The sequence below is a fragment of the Bos grunniens genome, chromosome 6 (assembly GCF_055505025.1).
Source record: "Bos grunniens cultivar Pamir isolate PY7600 chromosome 6, Bosgru_T2T1.0, whole genome shotgun sequence".
In the NCBI taxonomy this organism is placed as follows: Eukaryota; Metazoa; Chordata; class Mammalia; order Artiodactyla; family Bovidae; genus Bos; species Bos grunniens.
The window spans coordinates 103512086-103535756 of NC_141170.1; the positions used below are offsets into that span (position 1 = coordinate 103512086).

At 36.9% G+C, this 23671-nt stretch overlaps 1 protein-coding gene and 1 long non-coding RNA gene across 20 annotated transcripts in view; one reads left to right on the forward strand and one right to left on the reverse strand.

The window, feature by feature from the left end:
• Positions 1 to 23671, reverse strand: part of LOC147371137 (uncharacterized) — a 125468-nt gene that overhangs the window by 44894 nt on the left and 56903 nt on the right. For 5 of the 19 annotated variants that reach the window (XR_015165866.1, XR_015165859.1, XR_015165864.1 and 2 more), the window contains exon 1: positions 1774 to 1824. The exons of the other annotated variants lie outside the window; for them this stretch is intronic. This is a non-coding gene — a long non-coding RNA (uncharacterized LOC147371137). Of the gene's footprint in view, positions 1 to 1773; positions 1825 to 23671 lie in introns of those variants that run through there. 19 annotated transcript variants of the gene reach the window in all.
• ENPEP (glutamyl aminopeptidase) overlaps positions 1 to 23671 on the forward strand; it is an 81489-nt gene that overhangs the window by 35188 nt on the left and 22630 nt on the right. Inside the window, exons 8-11 of the mRNA XM_086407053.1 lie at positions 1792 to 1857; positions 4566 to 4631; positions 4769 to 4920; positions 14215 to 14294. Of these exons, the coding sequence (XP_086263179.1) occupies positions 1792 to 1857; positions 4566 to 4631; positions 4769 to 4920; positions 14215 to 14294 (364 nt within the window). The remainder of the gene's footprint in view (positions 1 to 1791; positions 1858 to 4565; positions 4632 to 4768; positions 4921 to 14214; positions 14295 to 23671) is intronic.

Sequence of the window (23671 nt, forward strand, 5' to 3'; positions counted from 1 at the left end):
AAATCCACAGTGATGCAGTTTCATGCTACCCATTTTCTCTTTCAACTTTTTCTCCTGTAGCTTCTCCTCTAAACATATTCCACAGCTGTATGCAGCATATTTTAGTCAATTTTCTACCTCAGCTTCTCATGGTTTACCAACTATACTAAGTTGTCCAAAAACCTCTGTAAACTAATACATTTTATTGTTCTAGGAGATACCCAAAGTTTTACTTAAGACAAACTATGATAATTATTAAAATGAATAGTAGATAAAATTGGCTTGAGTAAAAAATACCATATATTAGTATTTGAGGCATACAGCACCATATTTTTTGGCTTTCCCTCTCATATATTTTCATGGCATTTTTAGGCTTCCTTTATTCATTTTTCTTTTACATTGTCAATGATTCTTTTTATCTTTCAGTTAAAATGAAAACTTTGAATCTATTTATAGTATATTCTAATAGTTCATGGAGAGACATTTATATTTATTAAATGACCTTCTTCCTAAGTCCCAGATATTCCATGGGTTTAAGGTATTAGGTCAGAAATAAATACATGTTTCTAAGCCTTTAGCCTTCCACTAGGTACAAAAATAACTTATATTTTAATAAATTACAGTAAAAATTGCTAATTTAAATAAGGAAGCAATGTTTCTCTGGTCAGCTACTTGAAAATTGATTTTTAAATCTATTTTGGCTATTGTTGTTGTTTAGTCACTAAGTTGTGTCCGACTCTTTACAACCCCATGGACTATAGCCCGCCAGCCTCCTCTGTCCCTGGGATTTCCCAGGCAAGAATATTGATGTGGGATGTCATTTCCTTCTCCAGGGGATCTTCCCAACACAGGGAACGAACCCGGGTCTCCTGCAGTGGCAGGTGGATTCTTTACTACTAAGCCACCAGGAAGCTGTTTAAATCTACCAATAAAGTGTTTTAGAGTTAATCTTATAACATATGAAAAGCAAGTAGAGAGCAGAGGTATTCATCAGATACTTCAGACTAAATAAAACCAAGTGAGAGAAACCATTTTGGAAGAGAAGGATTTCTAAATCATGTGTCTTTGTGTGTGGATAGTGCTCAGTTGTGTCCGACTCTTTGCGATTCCATAGACTCTCCAGGCTCTGCTATCCATGGATGTTTCCAGCAAGAATACTGGAGTGGGTTGCCATTTCCTTCTCCGGGGAATCTTCCCAACCCAGGGGTTAAACTTGCGTCTCTTGTGTCTCCTGCATTGGCAGGCAGATTCTTTACCACTGCACCACCTGGGCTTCAGTAAATTATATGTCTAATCTATATTAGAAATTATATGTCTAATCTATATTAAACTATATGACCTGATTAATCCCTCAACTGTTTATTCCCCTCTGTTAAATATAATTTCCCCAAATATTCCAATATACGTAAGAAGCAGCCAGAATTTTATCCTGAATTTTATCCAGAATTTTATGCTTTCCTTGTTCAAAGATGACTTAATACTTTTTTCCCAAGTTTCTCTTTCATTAGGAAAGCCCCATCTACTGGTTCATGTGGTGAAGTGCAATAATTATTTGAACCTCAGGTTCGTGAAAGGATGGCCCTTGTATCCTTTTCTTCCTGCCTTTTAGTTATTTCAGAAGCATAGATATGGAGGTATGCCAGATGGTATTTTCACCCTAGAATCACAGATTGATAACCATTTAGCAGAGTCATCTTGAAGACATTATCCCACAAATATGGTCATGAGATACTGGTCCCAATAGAGATCACTGATATTTGTTTCTTTTATATATCCTATATTAGTTTTACTTACCATTCTTTTACATCATAGGGAGCTTCCATTCTGAGAATGCTTGAAAACTGGATAACACGAGAGAAATTTCAAATAGGATGTCAGGTATGATTTATTACTTTTAATACTATGAAAAAACTACACTGGTATGTGGCTGATGAATGTTAAGATATGTGATTAATTAAGGACAATTCCCCTTTTACTTTCCTCGTTCAGGAATAGATAATATTACAAACTCAAAAAAAGCGATTTCACATACAGTCTGTTACATACATTGGGTCTGTAACTGTCATTTAGCCAAAGTTTCACAGAGAAGTTAAACGGATTACCTAGTTATTTTTGATATCCTTTACAGGGCTAGGGCTTGGAAAATGTCCTTTCCCTTCCTAAGATATTAGTAGTAGAAACACTGTTTGTTTCATTTTGTTCTTACCAGTAACAACTGAGGGACTATTATCGAGAGATCGAGGTCATCATGAACTTTTGACTAGAATGACTATATTGTGATTATTCAAAGTGAAGAAGAAAATGTCAGTATAGAATAGTCAAAAGCACTAATCTAGGTAAAATTAGTTACTTTTAGTATACTATAAGCTGTAACCCTCTCACTCAGAAGAAGCAAGGAACTAATTTAAAAAACAGTAACAACAGTGATGAAAACCACACAAACTGATCCAGGACTCAGAAGTCTCTTCACTGTAATCTCAGGCAAATCTCTTCTCCTCTCTAGACACCAGTTTCCTTCACCCCCAAAATGTGAGAGTTGTATAAAATAGTATTTAAGGTTCCTTTCAGTCCCAAGATTGCACGTTTCTCAGCACAAGACACTGTGACTATACAAAGAAGTTCCTCTAAATTAATTTTAAGAAGATACTATTCACTAAAAATCATCAACAGGTAGCTACAATTATATTCATTACCATTTCAAGGATCCAATTATTTTACTAAGAAAGAATGATCTATACAAAACTCTGGAACGAATTTGATAAAGAACATGCGCCTTTCTTTGGAAGGAATGATGCTAAAGCTGAAACTCCAGTACTTTGGCCACCTCATGCGAAGAGTTGACTCATTGGAAAAGACTGATGCTGGGAGGGATTGGGGGCAGGAGGAAAAGGGGACGACAGAGAATGAGATGGCTAGATGGCATCACCGACTCGATGGACGTGAGTTTGAGTGAACTCTGGGAGTTGGTGATGGACAGGGAGGCCTGGTGTGCTGCGATTCATGGGGTCGCAAAGAGTCGGACATGACTGAGCGACTTAACTGACTGAACTGAACTGATGTGCCTTTCATTTCCTCTCCCTTCCTTTGCCTGCCCTCTAGCGGCAGTGCTGAGCAGGCAACCAACCAAAAGAACAAACAGGAAGGCAGCGTTTCAAACTGTTTTCAACCCTCTCCCAGGTATCTTGGAGCAGTCCTGGTAATATTGTATTATCTCTCCATGGCTAAAAAAAGGAATTTAGAAGATAACATGACTTAGGAATAGCACGTCTTGAAAGTTAGAGCAACTTAGAGTGAAAATGATTATGTGCAAAGTCAACCACTGGTTTGTTTTCTTTGAAGATTCAAAGACCACTTAAGAAGGTTCTGTTTCCATCAAAGACATCCATATTTTAAACAGGACAATTCTAGAGCATAACAGAAGTAATTACAGCAGGAATTTTGGAAGGTTTCCTGGAGAACCACAAGTAGTGCCCAATTATGAGATTAGAAGACTAGGAATTTTCTTTAGGGATATCACAGTATCCCTGAAAACTCATATGCAGAGAGCTTTGGGGACCAGAACTGACAAAAGGGGGACCTTCTAGTAAAAATATTTTGTATCTGTATTGTAAAAGTATTTGAAAAATGAAGGCTTACACTTTACAGTGAGTAATTTCCCCAATTTATCCATTATCATCATGATGATTATTATTCCAAAGACTGTATATTCATTTCTTTAGAACAAAAATCTGCAAACCACTAATACAGCTTCTGGGCCAAATCCAGTCCACCACCCATTTTTGTAAGGTCTGCAAATGAAAATCATTTCTACATTTTTAAATGACTGGCAAAAATCAAAAGAAGCATATTTCATGACATGTGAACATTGCATGGAATTCAAATATCAGTGCATAAATGCTTCACTGGAAGACAGCCACGATTACTCACTTACATATTATCTTGGCTGCTTTGGGGCTATGGAGGCAGAGTTGAGTAGTTGTGACAGAGACTTATATGGCTCACAACACTTAAAATCTTTACAGCTTTTTATGGAAGAAGTTTGCTGAGAGCCCTGGCTTACAGCCAAGCTTACCAGTTTTTATCTTTGCATATCACTTAAACCACTCATGAGTGATGGGGCCGTCTAGTGTCTGAGATGAGAAAACACTACTGGTGTAAATAAAGGTAAGGGATACAGCTGGTAGTGGACAGTTTAACACTAATAAGTGAACATCACAGAATCATGAGTCTTTTTTCCCTAGCAGATCAAAAATGTTACAGTCTGCTGACTGTCTGCTGAGTACCTTGCACTGTATATCCTGAACAAGTTAAACTTTCCCTCTCCTGTTCACAATTCCATTAGACTAAAAAAAAAAATTATCTCATTAATAATAAAAGTATTTCTTATGCTTTACAAATAAATCATTATTTGTACAGTGTTTTTATAGGTTATGAAATGTTTTACATACAGAATATCATTCGATTTTCATTCCAGGTATACTTGCTATATTATACATTAGAATGAGATTGTTGAAAGGTTCACTCATGTTGTGAAGGTATGGAAAAAGCAAACACTGACTTCTGAAATATTTATCTTTCACATGCAGAATTACTTGAAAAAACACAAATTTGAGAATGCCAAAACTTCAGATTTCTGGGCAGCACTTGAAGAGGTAATGAGAAGTATATCCTCAAAAATTTCTTTGATTAACAAATGATTTATCAATCATTTCTTTATCTGATTATTCTATCCTTTTATTTCCCCTTATTTGTTGATTGATTGTTCTCTATTTTTTTTTTTTAATCTTAGGCAAGTAATCTCCCAGTGAAAGAAGTAATGGACACCTGGACCAATCAGATGGGTTACCCTGTACTTAATGTGGACAATATGAAGAACATCACACAAAAACGCTTTCTACTGGACCCGAGAGCTAATGCTTCTGAGCCACATTCAGCTTTTGGGTAAGACTCTATAATGCACTTCAGGGGAAGCAGAAATTTGATGGAAATACCAGCAATTCATTTAGAACTTGTTCTTTGGTACCTGATTCATAAGCACAGTGTCTTTATGGAAATAGACATTTAGAAATAGCTCAGTCATCTCTGGTTCAAAATGGTGGACTGAGCATGTGCATGCAAGTCTTATTCTTCCCGGAAATGACTGAAAAAGGAAATAGAAGTACTAAAAGAAATAGAGAAGTAAAGAAAACAGAGAGGAACTCTGAAGTTCCTAGATGAAGAAAAGTAGAGGGAGGAATATAGACAGAAAACAAACTGAGAAGGTGCAGCCAGATGAAAAGAGGCTTGAGCAGAGGTGGAAGCTGACTTCCCCTACCCTAGATGGGCCTGGGCTCAGTGTCAGCACTGAGTGGACGGCAGGAGTGAAAGCGAGGTTGAAAGAAGGGACGTTAACTTGAAGTCTGCACTCGGGACCATTGCATTAGCCAGACCCCTCTCCCTCCACTTTCCCTTCACTGACTGCCCTTCTTTCCTCTGCACAGAGCTCTCAAAAGTCTGGCAATGACCCAGCAAAACCCAGAGGGCTTTTTTTTCCCCTGAACAAATTGACTAAAACAGTGGAGGAAAGCTAAGAATTTCCATTTGGTGGGTACACTCAGAGTAAAGCTTTCCTCCTTGTGGCATTTGTAGGATGAATGGGCTGGAGCTGCCAGCTCCACTCATACATACACAGAGCCTCTAGTCAGACTTCCTGTTCAGCGGAAAAGTCTGTCTCAAAAATACACCTCTCTTCTCAACAGTAGAGGGGTTACATACAAGACACCAAGAATAATCAATTTAGTCCTTCTTAAACATGAATGAACAATCAAAGATAACAAGATGCATGAAAAAAATCTAAAAAACATAAAAGTTAAAATCTTACATGAATAAACAATAAACCCATCTCAATAAGAGACATAATTGAAATAAAAAATTTATGAAATATATTGAGATCAAAGCTCTTATACACATTAACTAAGAGCAGATTGTTTTTGAAAGGACAAACTAAAAATATAAAAGAGCTATGAAAGATTAAAATTTCAGTTGTCAAAGAAATTAATAGACCAATTCGAAATAAATTTGGAGAATTCTCTAAAAGTACAGGACAAGCATACACAGAACTGACAAATGTGAAAGAGAAGATAAATATGAAAAAACCCTAGCACCAACTAATAGAAGTCTCTCAAAAAAGGAAAACAGAGAAACTTAATGGGCATATTATATCAAAGAAATAATAAAAGACACAAGGATTCTGATTAAAAAGCCCCATTGAGTCCATAGTACAAAATGATAAAAACCAAAACATTCTTAGCTACAGCCTCATGAAATTTCAGAGAATAAGGGTACATGAGTTACTGTGACATTAGAATTCTTCACAACAACTCTGAACACAAGAAGAAAATAAAGCAGACATCTGAAATGTAGATGCAAAAAATATTTTCAACCTCCGATTCTCTACCCAGTCCCTAAACCAAATGTAACAGCATAGTGAAGACATTTTCTGACATGCAGCCCCAGAAAATGCTTTCCACACAGCACTTAGAAAGTTACTAAGGCTACACTCCAGGTGAACTGGAGCAGGGAGAGAAAAAATACGAATATATAAAAAAAGAGGAAGACACAGGAACCAGGAAACAGTGTATCTGTCCTAGGAGATCCATGAAAGGAAATGCAGACCAGCACCCATCCAATGGGCTTACAGTGCCCTAAGAGCAGGAGGACTGGAGCTGAGTTAGGTGATCTGCAGGAAAAAAGACAGTATGATTGGGAGGATGGCAAAATTGAGGAGTTGGTGAAGGCTTATCAGTGTGGTCAACCATAAAGAAGAAAAATTAGAAAAAAAAAAAAATCAAGGCCGTATGTAAAAATTGTGATCCAAAAAAAAAAAAAAAGAAGTAGGTAGAATGATTTTATGCCACTGATAAAGTATAAGGAAAAGGAGTCTCCTGCACTGACAGGTGGATTCTTTACCACTGAGCTACCAGGGAAACCCAACAAGGAGTCTATTTTACTCTTAGGGGAAATTTTTACTTAAGTGACTCAAGGGCCATGAAATCAAACCATAGAAAAGGAAATATAACTCAACACACTTCTTGGCCAACAATAGGTATACAGCTTAACTCCATATATGTTATTTATTGTCTTTTAGTTTTTATAATCAACCAATGGATAACATGTTATAATTCTGTTCTGGTGGCAGGTTAGATTGTACAGTTTTAACACTGTAACAAGAAAAAAAAAATAGTTGACAGAAGAAAGGAGGTGGAAAAGGAAGAAAGGGTAGAAGAATGTTGGGATACTGATTCAGTGGTGGACTGAAGCTGGTTTTAATCCCAACTCAGAGATGTCATTCCAGTAGCCTGAAATTGGTCATGATGTGAGTTAATAGAAATCAGCAAATAATACATCCCACCTTCCACTCCACCCTGAGAACCAGTTATTGAGCATTTACCAGCACTGCACAAGAGAACCTTATTCTACAGTTAGGAGAGAGTAGCAATTCTAAAATTTATAAAACAAGAAACGGCAGTATGAGTATATTATCTAAAGGAACAACTGTAACTTATACACAGTCTGATAACAATAACAATTTTGCTTTATTAAAATTTGACTGTTAAAGGGAGAATGAAAAAGAAAGCAGTGAAAAGTGAATTAAATCACCCTCTTTCGTGAGTGAGTTAATAAATACTACCTAAAAAATATAGAGGTATTTACAGTTACGGGATTAGACATCCGAAGAACCAAAACCAGAAGTATTTAGAAGGGGGTGCTTCTGAGAGAGGTGCTGGCCTGTGGGTAGAGTAGAGGAGACTTTTCAATAGCAGTTTCCCTAGTTTTTGATTGAGGATGTCTTTATTTACAATGCATAAATGAAATTCTCCTGAACATTTTAACAATTACAAACTCAATCAATCAAATTATTTTGTATATTTCATTTATAAGAAACTTCTAAACAACACTACTTAGTGAAGTGAAAGTAAGAGTCCCTCAGTTGTGTCCTGCTCTTTGCGACCCCATGGAGAATACAGTCCATGGAATTCTTCAGGCCAGAATTCTGGAGTGGGTAGCCTTTCCCTTCTCCAGGGGACCTTCCCAACCCAGGTCTCCTGCATTGCAGGCAGACTCTTTACCAATTGTGCTATCAGAGAAGCCCCCAATACTACTGAAAATGTTATTAAATTCCATTTACAATTTCAAATATAAACACCTAAAGACACAGATTTATAAATCTAATTAAAAATACTTTTCTATACATTTTTATGGACATAACAAATTAAAATTCATAAATATGGCATATCAAATTTCTTGGACATTTTCAACACATTAAGCTTTAAAAACAACAACAACAAAAAGAGTGAGTGAGTGAAAAGTTGCTCAGTCATGTCCGACTCTTTGCAACCCTATGGACTATAGCCCACCAGGCTCCTCCATTCATGGAATTTTCTAGGCAAGAATACTGGAGTGGGTTGCCATTTCCTTCTCCAGGGGATCATCCCGACCCGGGGATAGAACCTGGGTCTCCCACATTGCAGGCAGACGCTTTACCGTCTGAGCCACCAGGGAATCCTCAAACCTTTAACTTTACATAATGAGACTCTTCTAGCACATAAAGAGATGCTCAACATTACTAAATATCAGAGAAATGCAAGTCAAAACTACAGTGAGGTATCACTTCACACTGGTCAGAATGACAAGCAGCAAAAACCCTACAAACAATAAATGCTGGAGAGGGTATGGAGAAATGGGAATGCTCTTATACTGTTGGTGGGAACATAAATTGGTACAAATACTATGGAGAACAGTATGAAGTTTTCTTAAACTAAACACAGAACTACCAGATGATCCAACAATCCTACTACTGGGCATATATCTGGAGAAAACTGTAATTTGAAAAGAAACATGTACCCCAGTGTTCATCAGCACTGTTTATAATAGCCAAGACATGGAAGCAATCTAAATGTCCATCAACAGAAGAATGGATAAAGAACATGTGGTATGTGTATACAATGGAATACTACTCAGCCATAAAAGGAACAAAATAGTGCCATTTGAAGCAACGTGGACAGACCTAGAGATTATCATACAAAGTAAAGTGAATTCAGAGAAAGACAAATATCATATGATATCACACATATATGGAATGATATTTGGAACAGACTCACATGTTTCAAAAATACACTTAGGGTTACTAAAGGGGAAACACGGTGATGGAGTATAAATTAGGGGCTTGGGATTAACTTACACACACTCTATAAAACAGATGGCCAACGGGGGCCTACTGTATAGCACAGGGAACTCTACTCAATATTCTACAATAACCTATATGGGAAAAGAATCTGAAAAAGAATGATATATGCATATATATTACTGAATCATTATGCTATATACCTGAAACTGACATTGTAAGTCAATTACAGTCCAATAGAATTACAATAACAAAAAAAACCCCAGCAAAATCAGATTTTTCTAGACATTTAAACATGACTACTGAGTTAAGATATTCTAAGAATTTCAGTTAAAATTACAAATCCAATATGTCATTCCCTCTAATTTGCCAGATTTCTTAAACATCTCAACTATTGTAAAAGCTGACAAAATATGAGCCACACAGCCAGTGGTTTCCAAACTTATCACCCTTGTATGACAACAACTTTTACAAAAGAGTTAATACTACAGCCATTGCTGTATAATTAGTTATTTTTGTAGACATTAATGGAGTACCAACTGCTCCCAACTGAAGAGAACAAAACCACAACCGTAGGATCTCCCAGCCACTGACCCCCTACCCAACTGAAGCGCCTCCTAGACAGGATTCTGGCTAAATAAAGTGAAAGTGAAGTCGCTCAGTCGTGTCCGACTCTTTGCAACCCATAGACTGCAGCCTACCAGGTTTCTCTGTCCATGGGATTTTCCAGGCAAGAGTACTGGAGTGGGGTGCCATTGCCTTCTCCAAAGCCATACACTAAATTCCCTAGACACCATTCAAATTTCATCCATGCTGATTTTAATTGTCTTTTAGCTTAACACTTGCTTTGGGTGGAGACAATTTTGTACCCACCACACTCCAGGTGGCTTCTAATCGCCACTGCCTGATTTCTATTTTAAAGACCCTTCACCTTCTTCCTCTCATTTTGAATAGTCTCACTGACCTTATCTTACAGTCACATATGTAAAGCATCACAAGATCAGTTATTCAATAGCAATTAGGATAATATGAGGAAGGAGAATTACAGAGTGCAAAGAAAGTGTCTCAGGAAGTGTTTAATTTAATAACCGTAAGCTGGTTCTTTTATAGTTAGTTGTATGTTCCAGCAAATTATCAATAGATTGGCCCATTTTAATACTGCTAGAGCCTCTGGATATTAAAATTTTAGAAACATTTCTCTCTCGCAAAACAAGCTTGCATTTGGAAGTTTCACAGTAATTATTCTCTCCTGCCATATGTGTCCACTGATACACTGAGCCTGAGGCAAGAGGTGTGGTGGAGTAGAGAAGGCTACAGAAGACTTTCTGTCTTGAGGAAGTGATTCTTAAACTGAGTAAAAATTGATGTTGAGGGTGACTGTCAGGGTTGTCAAAGTAGAAAACACGTATGAAGTCTCTAACGTTGAAAAGGAGCATTATACATATGATATGCAATACTGATCGGGCGTTTACTAAGTAGCTGCCACAATTTTAAGTCCTTTAGAGTATTTTATTATAACAGATGGAGAAATTTAGGCAGAACATGATTAAACAGCTTATTCAAGGTTGCACAGAGTGCAAGTGATGGACCCTCAATTTGAATGCAGGCAGTCTGGCTCCAAGAACTGGGTGACAAAGAGGCCCTGGGAAGAGTTGGCGGGGGGGTGGGATAAAGCTGGAGAGGAAGGCGGGGGCCAGGCGTGCAGAGCACGTTAAAGATTCTGAACAAAAGAGTGTGCAAATTCAAGGAAGTTAAGGCAAGAACAGGCAGGATCACGTTTACATTTTTCAAAGTTCCTCTCTAGTGTCCTATGGAGGACAGATCACGTGGGGCCAGTGTGGATTCAGGGAGACCTGTTAGGATCATATTATAGCGGGTGACCCCTGTGAGAGGTGATGGAGTTGCTGGGGCCTGCACCAGGAGAGGGGCTAGGGCTGGGGGCATGTGGCAGATGTTCCAAAGATTGACTTGAGCTAAAATTTCCAGTTAAAGAATAAACAGTGTACAGGGAATCGATTCAGATGAATTTGCAAAGAACAATCTCCTTTTAGAACATTGTTTTCATCTTGTTTATAGGGGTCATAGCCATATTTCTAGAGAACTGAAAAAGCTTTATAGACCCACTTTATGATACATATTCTATGTAGTAGGGAACAGAATCTGTTTCCTGGCTTCCAATTCAGGACTTTGGGAATTAAGTCACATGAGTAGCACCTCAGGTGTTTCCAAAAATTCAAATTGCCAAAAACTTTCTGTCTAAGGCATGGAGGATGAAGAACACTCAGAATTATTAAATAAGCTACTTCCAATAAACTGATTGGCACTTAAACTGGAGAAGCCAGTGGTGGTCACCTTGTTGAAACCTGTTACCAGCCTCCCCACCCCCACAACCCCCTGAAAGCCTCAGACACTCAGCTCTCCCACCATAAATGAAATTCAGAGAAACTGGATATCTTGCTGGAGTGCAGGTTCTGAAAATTAATAGTTCACGCCAAAATATAGGAAAATTTGAGTTTTTAGGCCCAATGAAGTCAGTCAGGGAATGTCTGTATATGCTTTATTTTGGAGAGGACAGATTATGATGGAGAAGACTTTGTTTTTCATCCTTTCCTCTTCATAATACGTGAATGATTTGATACTTAGACCTGATCTGTTATCAGGTGACAGTTCAATTATATAAACCTACATAATTTATGTGATCATTTTATTAACCATAAATTGTTTTTTTTACAGTTACTGTTTATGTTCTAGCAGATCAGATTGGCTATCTTTAATACTGCTATTTAATAGTCTTTGCACATATAAAATTTTTTAAATATACTTCTTTCTTGAGAAACAAACTGCCATTGGGAATGTTTCACAGTAGTTGTTCCCTTCTCTCATTCACATCCACTGATTTGTTAAGTCAAAGGCAGCCAATGGTGTTTTTAAACCTGTGGAATTGGATTTTTTACAACTACTCCTGCATTATGGATCCCTCTCCAAACAAACAACAACAACAAAAAAACGTTATTGCCAATGGAACTAAGCATATCAGCCAGTCTTTTAAAAAGTGAATTATACCTTTAAAAATATACTTTTGAAGTTTAGATAACATATAAGAAACTCTATCATTTCATTTATGTAATTTCTATTTCTTGATATTTTGTACTCTCAAATCTATTGTTTTACTCAGATAATATTAGATCCTGCAAGTGGTTCCAAAACTATAAAATTATATAGCCTCAACCCTCTAAACTTTTTTGTCTTATGATGCTCTTACAGACCTCAGAGTAATATTTTTTTATATGACCTTAGTAATATGTCTTATGCTTACTCTCAGGCACAGCCTAGTCCCAAACACCATGTCTTAGAGGGGACAGTGGAAGTGTGAAATCCTAACTGTATACATAGGGTATCCAGACACTGCAGAATCAGTTGTTTCAGTTGGGTTGGCAAGGGGGAAAGCTGAAGAGAATGCAATGTTAGTCTACATAGCAACACCAAATCAGCAGAGCAGTGAGAGTGAAATCTGTAGGTAGGATATGACTTTTAAAAAACGTTTCTTTGTCTATCTGTCAAGAAGTTATAAGGTATCATTCTTAGGTTCACTAAAATCAGACTCTGATCATTCAAGTGAGAGTGACTCATAAGGAAATCTAGGAAAGGCTGGTGGGGGATTGGGCGGTGGGCTATCAAACAGCAAAATACAACAGGTAGGTGCTGTCCAAGGCAACTACCCTGTAAGGAACTTCTAGACCGTGCTTCAGCGTGGTCCTGCCAAGATGGGGCAAAGAACACTCTCATGCCCAGCCATCATTGGCTAAAGACCGCACCCAAGGATGTACATTTTCAGGAACTTCTGGCTTTCCTTGATCAGGCAGCCAGAGGGCAGTCCTCGGACAGACAGACCCGGTGCTGGCTGTTGGCAGGGAAAGCACGTTGGAATCTACAACCGGAAGTACAAACACGACAAAGGGATTCAAGGGGATAAGGAGGGACCACTGACAATGTCTAAGATCCAAGAAACAGTTCATGTATTGGTTCTGTGAAACTTACAGCCGAAAATATTCAAATGCAAAAAAATCCTTCAAGAAAGCTAGTAAAAGCTCAATCTATAAAACATTTCACTAATTATAAAACAAAGGATTACTTCTTTCATGCAGATGACAAACACATCTCTCTGAATTATATACATTTTATTATATCTTGAAAGGGAGAAATATCATTCCCCCATTCTCTGTTAGGGACTTGAATGACCACAGATCATTGGTCAACTATGAGGTGAAACCTAAACCCAAACTCAGATTCATCTTTTCTCTAGATTTCCTGTATTTTTCGACTGGTAAGGTATGATAATGAGAACAACCAAAAAGATACTTATGATCTCTCTTAAGAGATTTCAAGAGTAAATATTAGGTGTACATATTGTATCAAAATACAAAGCTCATCTCCTCCCTTGGCACCATGAGAAAATACTAAGGAGCTAAAGAAAACACTAAAAATCCCTGAAACATGCTTGCCCAGTGATTTTCTTTGCAGCACACTGGTTCACATGATTCTAAATAGGAGATATTTAAAGAGCATGAGACATTTTAAGGGATGATGGTGGTAGTGTCATTTCAATGTAATTTCTAAAATGTTTTATTTCCTTTACAGCATTTTAAGATTGTCTTCTGAATTCTAACAATGTATTATGTTCCTTGATGGGAACTATAGCATATTAGAGTGAATACGAATATGTATGTGAATGTTCAGTTTTCTTACATAATATATATAATTCTTATATTTATGCAATACCTCTATCCCAAAGTCTCAAGGCATTTTATTGAAATAATCTTCTTCACCTTAGCTAATTTTCTGAAACAGATTTCCAAATTTTAAAGATGTATATAAATTGAAAGCAATTACATAGCCTATCCTTACCATAAAAGAGTATAATGTATTAACTGTGTTAATTGTATACTATACACTAGATAATTGCTTATGAGGAAAATATGCTTGTCTATTGCCTTTTATGCTTGTCTATTTTTACTTGGGAAATGTTTTTATGTTTTAGTAATCAAAGTTAAATTTTTCTTTTTAAAAACTAGTTACACATGGAATATTCCAATTAAATGGACTGAAGATGATGAACAAAGGATTACATTATACAATAGGTCAGAAACAGGAGGTAAATATCGTCAATTGATTTATTTCTTCCTTGAATTAATGTACTACATTAAATAAGTATGTGTAAAGAAACAACAATAAAACTTGAACTTATGATGTACATTTCAGCTAAAAGAAATCTCTTAATTAACTGATGAGCCCAAATCCTTATCTATAATAATGAGAATTTTTTGCCTTAAGAAATTCTTTGTAACGATTTACCATAACTGACACAATAATAAATACCTACATTCAAAGAGAAGCGTCATACACCCAACCACTAGAAGATCAGTATATCAGTTCTCTTCTTTCCTTTCCTCTCTTCCCTCTTTTTCCTTCTTTTTTCCTTCTCTCCTTTCTTTTTTTAAATATCAAATGTCATTGAATTTCTTAAAATGTTATGTGACAAGCCTGACCTTTTAAATACTGCCATTAAATCAGACCTAATGTTTTCCTCAAACCAGCATGACACTAGAATTTTTAATGACACTGAATTATTTTTTCTAAGCTGTAAGTTGTCACCAGTAGCTCAAGGGACTATCTATATCTATATCCATTCATCTACCCATCCACCCATCCGCATCCCTAAGTGAATGCATTGGCCCTGGCCTGTGTTAAAGTTCAGCTGTGACTGTTCCACCCACTTAAGTCAACTAGAAATATATTTCTGTATTCTATCTCCATTCATTTGTATTTTCTTTTCTTGAAAAATTTTAGAGTTATATGAAAACAAGACCTTACCACATGTTTTCTACTACAGATCGCTGAAAAAATAATAAAAAAAAAAGGCAAGTTTTAGCAACTATCCAAGAAGAATCCTGCTTTCTATACTTCTGCTATTGTGCTTGTTTTGTGTTTCAAAGTCGCTTCTTATCTAAATCAAAATGAGACTCTTCACCCCATCCCATGAGGACTTGGTTTCCAAATAGCATTTGGCATGGACTTTCACCCATTGCTTCTCAAGAATAAAAGCAGATCATCTACCCTCTATTTACATATGCCTGTTTGCTCCTGCAAAATATTCTAAAATAGTAATTCATTTCCTCTGGCAAGTAAATTTTTACCCTATTTCCAGCAGATTAAAAATTTAAAAAAAACACCTTTATTGAGATACAATTCATGTACTATAAAATCCCCCCATTTAAAGTGTGCAATCCAGTTTTTCTTACATTCACAGATACGTGTAACTATCACCACAATCAATTTTACAGCATTTCAGTCACCTCAAAAAGAAATTCCACACCCTTTAGCTATCAACTCCTCTAATCTCCTATACTCCCAGCCCTAAGCACCAACTAATCTATTTTTTTATCTTCATAGCTTTGGCTATTTTGGACATTTCATATAAATGGAATGGTATCTATAGCATTTTGTGAGTGGCTTCTTTCACCTAGCTTGCTTTCAAATTCATCTATGTCATAGCATGTATCAGTACTTCATTCCTTTTTATTGCCAAGTTATAGTCATATCATATTGATACACCACCTTTTGTTTATCTGTTCATCAGTTGATGAGCATATGGATTGTTTCTGTCTTTTGGCTATTGTGAATAATATTTCTATAAACATTTGTGTACAAGTTTCTATGTGGCTCCCATAAGGTTCTTTCAGCTTTGTTTCTTTTTTTATTTTTATTATAAATTATTTGTGATTTTAAAAATAATGTTATTTATTTGTGTATGTTTGGCTGAGCTGGGTCTTCATTGCTGCAAGGCTTTTCTCCAGCTGCGTTGAGCAGGGCTGCTCTCTGGTTGCAGCGTGTGGGCTTCTCACTGTGGTGGCTTCTCCTATTGCAAAGCAGGGGATCTAGGGCTTGCGGGCTTCTGTAGTTGCAGCTCGTGGCTTCGATAGTTTTGGCTCTCCAGCTCTAGAGCACAGGCTCACTAGTTGTGACCCACAGGCTTCGTTACTCCACGGCACGTGGGATTTTCCCCAGATCACGGATCCAGCCTGTGTTTCCTGCATTGGCAGGCAGATGCTTTACCACTGAGCCACCAGGGAAGCCCTATTTTGTGATTTTTAGTTTGTACTGAAAGCTCTACCAGCTTTGCTATTGTCAAGGTAAGACCCTTTACTGTTGCCTTTACGACAAAAACTTTCTCTTGGTCATTTATACTAACTTTAATTGATGTAGTCAGCGATTTCTCCGAAATTCTTCTAGAATACCCAGATGAGTATTTTATATAGGATAATTTTGTTTGCATACCAAGATCTTTTCTGACCCTTTTCTTACGTAAGCCAAAGGAAAATGGAGACAGAAAAAAATACAGTAAAAAAAAAAATGTTCGATAGCACCAATAAACAACATAACGAGGCTAGGATACCCTTGGGAAATTTTCAGTGGATTTGGCTGAAATATTACTACATATTTTCCCCATTGGTCACCACTGGTTAACTGAAGATTGGAGGAACATCTGGGAATCTTCTTGATTTGATGTTTACAAATTTAAAAGCATGGATAATATATTTTCACTAACACTATCTTTCCAGAATTTTCATAAACTGAGGTTTTCATAAAAGAAAAACTTCCAGGTAACTGAAGTTTATTCCAGTGGTCCAGAAAATTCCAGTGGTCCAGAAAATAGATTTCAGGAGTTAATAATAAATATTTTTCTTATATGTATTATGTCCTTATTAGACATAATATTTTAATAATGAACTTAGTCCTTAATTAATTAAAATATTAATTTGAAATAACTTTCAAACAAGTATTTACTGGACATTAACTAATGGGCCAGACACAGGGGTAGGTATAGAGACAATGCCGAGGGAAAAATCCTCACAATTCTTACTTTGTAGCACTTACTGTCTCGGAGAAGGCAATGGCACCCCACTCCAGTACTCTTGCCTGGAAAATCCCATGGATGGAGGAACCTGATGGGCTGCAGTCCATGGGGTCGCTGAGTCAGACACGACTGAGCGACTTCACTTTCACTTTTCACTTTCATGCATTGGAGTAGGAAATGGCAATCCACTCCAGTGTTCTTGCCCGGAGAATCCCAGGGATGGGGGAGCCTGGTGGGCTGCCATCCATGGGGTCGCACAGAGTTGGACACGACTGAAACGACTTAGCAGCAGCAGCAGCAGCAGCACTTACTGTCTAGGGAGGGTGTGGACGAGTCAGCAGGCAAATATAACACCATGTCATAAGGGCCTGGTGTGGTAAGAGCCAAAGGGGCTCACAGGAGAAATACAAGTGGAGATCTGGAAGTTGAGAAAAGTTAGTAAAGAAAGGGACATCTGTCTGAGGGTTAGGGGGACTACAGGTAGAGTTTATGTGGATAATAGGACTGCGTATAGACTCAAACAGTGCTATGGACAGAAAATGTTAGTATGAAAGGGAGAGAGCAAAGGGCTTGCAGGGCAACCTCAATCCCTCTGTCATTAGATTTGAGACATTTCTTTTGCTGTAACTACCGACTTTTATCTGTCCCTTCCCTCCCTGTAGAATATTCCTTGAGAATGAAGCTTATTTTTTGTTGTGTGGTTGTTCCGTATCTCCAGCAGATACCTAGTAATTGTTAATTGAAGGAATGAATGAAGTGGCTCTAATGTCCACAGAGCTTTGATGACAAATCTATCTTTATCTGCAATTTCAGAATCATGACTGGTCATTTAGCCAGAAGCAAATTAGACATCTCTTCCTACTTCAAAGTGCCTGCTCCATTTTTAGGCTATGCAATAAGTTCCTGTTTCCTGTTTAGGGACATCTTCAACTCCCAGCTCAGAGCGCAGATGACAGCACGTCCTGAGGGTACTGAATGGGCAACCAGCTCAGGTTACCAGCCCCACCTCCTCCTTCTTGGTTTCTTTGGTGATTCATCAGCTAGAAATTTCCCAGGCAATAGTGGGGCTTCCCCTAAGGTCTTTTATTCACATTTGTGTTGTGCACAGTATTTTAAACATGAAAACAGTTAATCATGTACTTTTTAACAAAAGAAGAAGATCTCCATCTCAGGGCCTTCTCTGGCAATTCTAACCTACCCTGAATAATCGCTCCTCTTATTGTTGAGAGCATATTTTATGCTATTAGTTTCATCAGTCCTTAGTATTAGTCCTTAGATTTTAAGCAACATCATTATTAAGGTTCATATTCTCTGTCTTTTCTTTTTATGTAAATTATAAGCTCTTTGAAGATACACACTGCATATCATACTCCCTGTCTCCTGTTCACCCTATTCCCTCAAGGCACTGTGTACATCTTAAGATGTACTAAGAATTCAGCAAGTCCTTTCTTAATTAAGGCTTGTTTGTCTGAAGACTACTGTGCTTCTAGAGGGTGCCTATGTATAGTGAATGCCTCTATCTTTAGCATCAGCTGCTATACTGTCTACTGTCAACGCATCTACATTTAGTAGTATACCACCTTTTTGTTTTTAATCTGCTGCTTTCCAACATTTAGAAGACTTGTAGATTAGCATATGATATCAGACAACCAATCTTGCTAAAACACATTTAAAAATAGGCATTCATGAGCATATAAGGTCTAAAAGACAGTTTTAGGGCATAGGATGTAGAATAGACTTTGTGATGACTGTTTTCACAACTCTTTCAGATTATGTATTATTAGATAACCAAATTCTATCACATAAATATTCCTAAACTTTTATGGTAGTTATATTTAAATATTTCATATCAAAATAATGATGGACATATATTTTTCTAATTTAATGAGAGAGAGAGAAAGAAAACAAAAAGAAAAGAAATCCATAATCATTCATTATGGATTCAGATTTGCAGATTCAGAAGCTCAGTTTGTTTAATTCAGCACTGGTTAACAAAATCTTGAAAGACTTATTCACATGAACCATACATATAAGAATGCTAATTTGTTAATTTACACAAATAAAAACATATTGGCTAACGTCAACTAGAATATTCACTTCAGCTAATTAGGTATCTCTTCCAGGAAGAAAGTTTACTTAATTAGGGTAAAGGGAGAGCTAAGTTACATCAATTACTTTAAAGATGTCAATCAAGCTGTGACAGCTTTGTATACTGCATTAACCAGGGAAGCCTAATTATTGCATATATTGGCTATCAGTAGTAGTTCAATGCAATAAAAATTTCGTATTCATGCAACAGTCCAATGGAGATGTTCCTGACTGCCATCTCTCCTAGGTAGCTCACTCCCAGATAATGACTTAGAATTCCTGTCTTTTTCCTTCTTATGGCTCCACTTCCTCTCTCTCTCCAAACTAATATTAGACTTCTGTGCTGGATATTTTGCATCTGATCAGAGGACAGAAGAAGATAATGGAGGGACCAGACCTAGAAGTCCATCTATTATTTCTGCCCACACTTTATGCCCCAGTGTCAATCATATGTTGCCACCTAACTGCAAGGGAGGCTAATAAATATAGTCTAGCTGTGTACCTAGAAGAAAAGGGAACAGTGTGGTAAACAACCAACAGATTTCTCCACGTACACTGTTTTCTGTAAGAGCAGATCTGTCAAATGATCTGGAACACATGTACCAGCTTAGTTGGGTACCTGCTTCCCTAGGCACACATCAACAGACCTTCACTATCCAACTCTCTTTTGCAGTTATTTCTTCCCAGTCACCAAAACCACTGCCCATGATAATTCTTCATCATGACAGTCACAATGCATTTTTCCCGAATTCCTGCTTATTATGTATTATGTATTAATCCTATATCTTTCTTTTCAGGGAGATTCTCTAGGCTTCTTGCTTAGATTTAGATGGGACTCTGTAATTATTACTATTACAATAATTATATGATTATTTCTTTGAATAAGTAATTTGTTGAAAACATTGTCACAAATGGATAACCAATCCATTTTACAATGAATGGATCATGTTAGTGTTGGTTTCAGAGATTAAACTTTTCTTCCTTACCCCAAATTCCAAGTAGTGCATCCTACTTGAAATTTTTAGATCTCCACATATAATTTGTATGTCATTAGTAAAAAATAGTATTCTTATACCTTTCAGCTGTTTTACTACTAAGAGATACACAAACTTAATAAAATAGATACGAACTGTAATTTTACACAGAAAGATAATTTGCTTAAAGGATTGATGGAACACAGTATTTATGTCACCAAAGAAAAATGTTTCTTTCTCTAGAAATTTCTAGAGAAATTTCTAGGCTATCACAAGCTGTCTAGTTGACTGAATTTTGTTATAATTATTTACACAAAACAGTATATTAAAAACTAGTATGCATGCTTTGATATTGCAATCTATCTAAGTTGAAATTAGCCTCTGGATGAAATTTTGAATTAACAGACAACAGGAAAAAAAAAATTTAGAAAGAGTTCCTACCCAGAAAGAATCCATTTACCACTCTTATGCATAAAACTAGCAAGAAGTGGTACAAAACAATTTATAAATTCTATGATTACTATGTGGCCATTAAATCTACATCTTCATATATATAAAATGAAATTGCAAAGTGTTTACAATATAATTTCAAGTGAAAAGGATTAACAATCAAAAACACAATAAATTTCTCTATATGTATTGTGTCTTCACATGTGCATATATTTGGAAGATAAATACACATATACATATACACACAAGATAAAAATGTAATGTCAACCAGTGGTGGATAATCTTTGTATTCTTCATTATACTCTTTTTTTATTTTCCAAATACATATTTGAAACCATAAAGAACACATACTACTGTTATAATCAGAAAAATCGTACTAGTAACTGGAGAAACAGAATGAATCATGCACCCTTTACTTCTATGTACTGCCTGGAACAGGCATCAGTATTTTATCCTACTTACTTCATTATGCAACTAAACAACCCAACAGTATTTTGTTGTTGACAGCTGTTGCAGAAGTAGCATGAACTTGGAAAGTCCAGTAACTACTGACTTCCTGGACCTCAGCTTCCTCATCCATAAAGTGAGAAAAATCACAGTAACTCTAGACAGGCTTAACTAGGTATATATAAAGCACACTAAAATACTGCTGTATTGAGATGGACTGCCAGGAACTTCTCAATGTTATTTATATTTGCTTTGCTATTTATAGAACTGGCGGCATATCCCCTTTCATAATAATGGGGATAGCTACCACCTGTTGGACACATAACTATGTAGCCAACACTTTGCCTATGTTATCTTATTTAATCTTCACAATAGCCCTGTCAGGGATTTTTATCCATTTCCCTCATGGTGAACTGGGACACAGAGAGGTCAAGTGATTTGGCCAAGATCACACAGCTAGTAAGTCAGAGAGCAATGACTGTATCCTAGATCTGTCAGATTCGAAAGTTCACGCTCTTTCTCCTGTAACATATGGCTCTGTACTTAGCAAGAGGCTCTCCTCCTGATGCAAACATTCGAAGTGTATGGCTGCCAAAAGATTAGCTTCCTTTCAACAACCTGTCCGTGGGAGAATGACAAAGAAAGATAAATACTACATGAGTGAGGTAAAGGTTTACAATTTGTCAAGAACCTACTATGAATGTTCCTAAAGAAACTTATTGTCTTGTTGAAGTGTTTACTCATGTATTATGAAAAACTACTGTGTCGTTGGACATCTTCCAAACCTTGTGAGCACTTCCAAAATGTAAATCACCTTTCCTCCCAAACTGACTCATCTTCCTCTATTCCTTCTGTAATGGCAACACCATTATTCATTCAGTCATGCACGCCATTTTCCCCTCTAACTGTCCACATCAAGTCAGAAAAGATAGTGTTGATTTTACTGGTGATGTGTCTCTTGAACACATCATCTATTTTCATCATCTCCACATTAAGGTAAGCCCTCATTTTCTCTTGCCCTAGATTAACATAGTAGACTCTAGAATCTCCTTCCAATATCTCCTTCCCATCCTACCATCAAAATTATCTTTCTAGAAACAGACCTGAGTGTATTATTTACCTACCTAAAAATCTTCTCTTTTCTTGCCATCTCTCAGAAGATGGACTTAATACAGCCTGTGGCTCTTCACATTGAAGCCCCACTTTTACTTCCAGCCTCATATCCAATTTTCTAATATCACATCCATTGTTATTATTACATTAAACTATCTGAAGTTATTTAAATATACTAAGTATTCCCACATCATTATTTAAGTTGCATATTGTCCATACAGACAGGAGTCTAGGAGTTAAAAAGTATATGAGCTATGCTAAACAAACACTGGTCATATCAGAGCATAAATACTATTTGGAGTTCAGATCAGATCAGATCAGTCGCTCAGTCGTGTCCGACTCTTTGCGACCCCATGAATCGCAGCACACCAGGCCTCCCTGTCCATCACCAACTCCCGGAGTTCACTCAGACTCACGTCCATCGAGTCAGTGATGCCATCCAGCCATCTCGTCCTCTGTCGTCCCCTTCTCCTCTTGCCCCCAGTCCCTCCCAGCATCAGAGTCTTTTCCAATGAGTCAACTCTTCGCATGAGGTGGCCAAAGTACTGGAGTTTCAGCTTTAGCATCATTCCTTCCAAAGAAATCCCAGGGCTGATCTCCTTCAGAATGGACTGGTTGGATCTCCTTTTGGAGTTCAGTTCAGTTCAACTGCTCAGTGTCCAACTCTTTGGGACCCCATGGACTGCAGTAAGCCAGGCTTCCCTGTTCTTCACCAACTCCTGGAGCTTGCTCAAACTCATGTCCACTGAGTTAGTGATACCCTCCAACCATCTTATCCTCTGTTGATCCCTTCTCTTCCTGCCTTATTTTGAGTAGTTTTTACTTGAAACGTAAGTCTTTGTTCCTTCAATGTTGAGCTTCCAAAATCTATATCCTAGAGCCTTATGTAAATTTTAAATACTACTTTAGAAATAAAGTTAATTTGGTAAATCCACTGATGAAAAAACATTGATATAATCAGTTGAAATATGGAAGTAGAAGGCTTTACAAAAATAAATAAAGTTGGGAGAACAAGTATGAAATGGACTACAAGATCAAAAATGCTGTATTTGGATTTTAGTCCTATTGGAAGCCTTCTTGACATTTGAAAATTGTTACTGACTCTCAAATCATTATTCTGCTTAGCAATTACCATATCCATCAATTAGAATATTGATTTTAAATAAACATAGTATTCTTTTGAATGTTTACATTTTTATATCCTTCCTAGGCTATCCCAGTGAATATTCTTTGTGTAATTAATCCATCATAATTAAGAATATATGGATTACCCCCAAAGGGCATGGACTTCTCTGTCTTTAAGTATTGTTTTTTTTAAATATTTTTATTGAGGGATTGACAAGCACAAAATTATTTCACCCATATGACAAGCTTCTGAAAGTAAGAAATAATAATGAGTCACAAATTACAGGGCACTTAATATAAATAAGTGCCCTGTAATTATTTCTTTTTCAGCTCACACACTACAATGACATGTTAAAGTTAGGCAATAAGAATAATAAGAATTAGACTTTGGGGCTTTGGATCCAAATCAAACTTGAC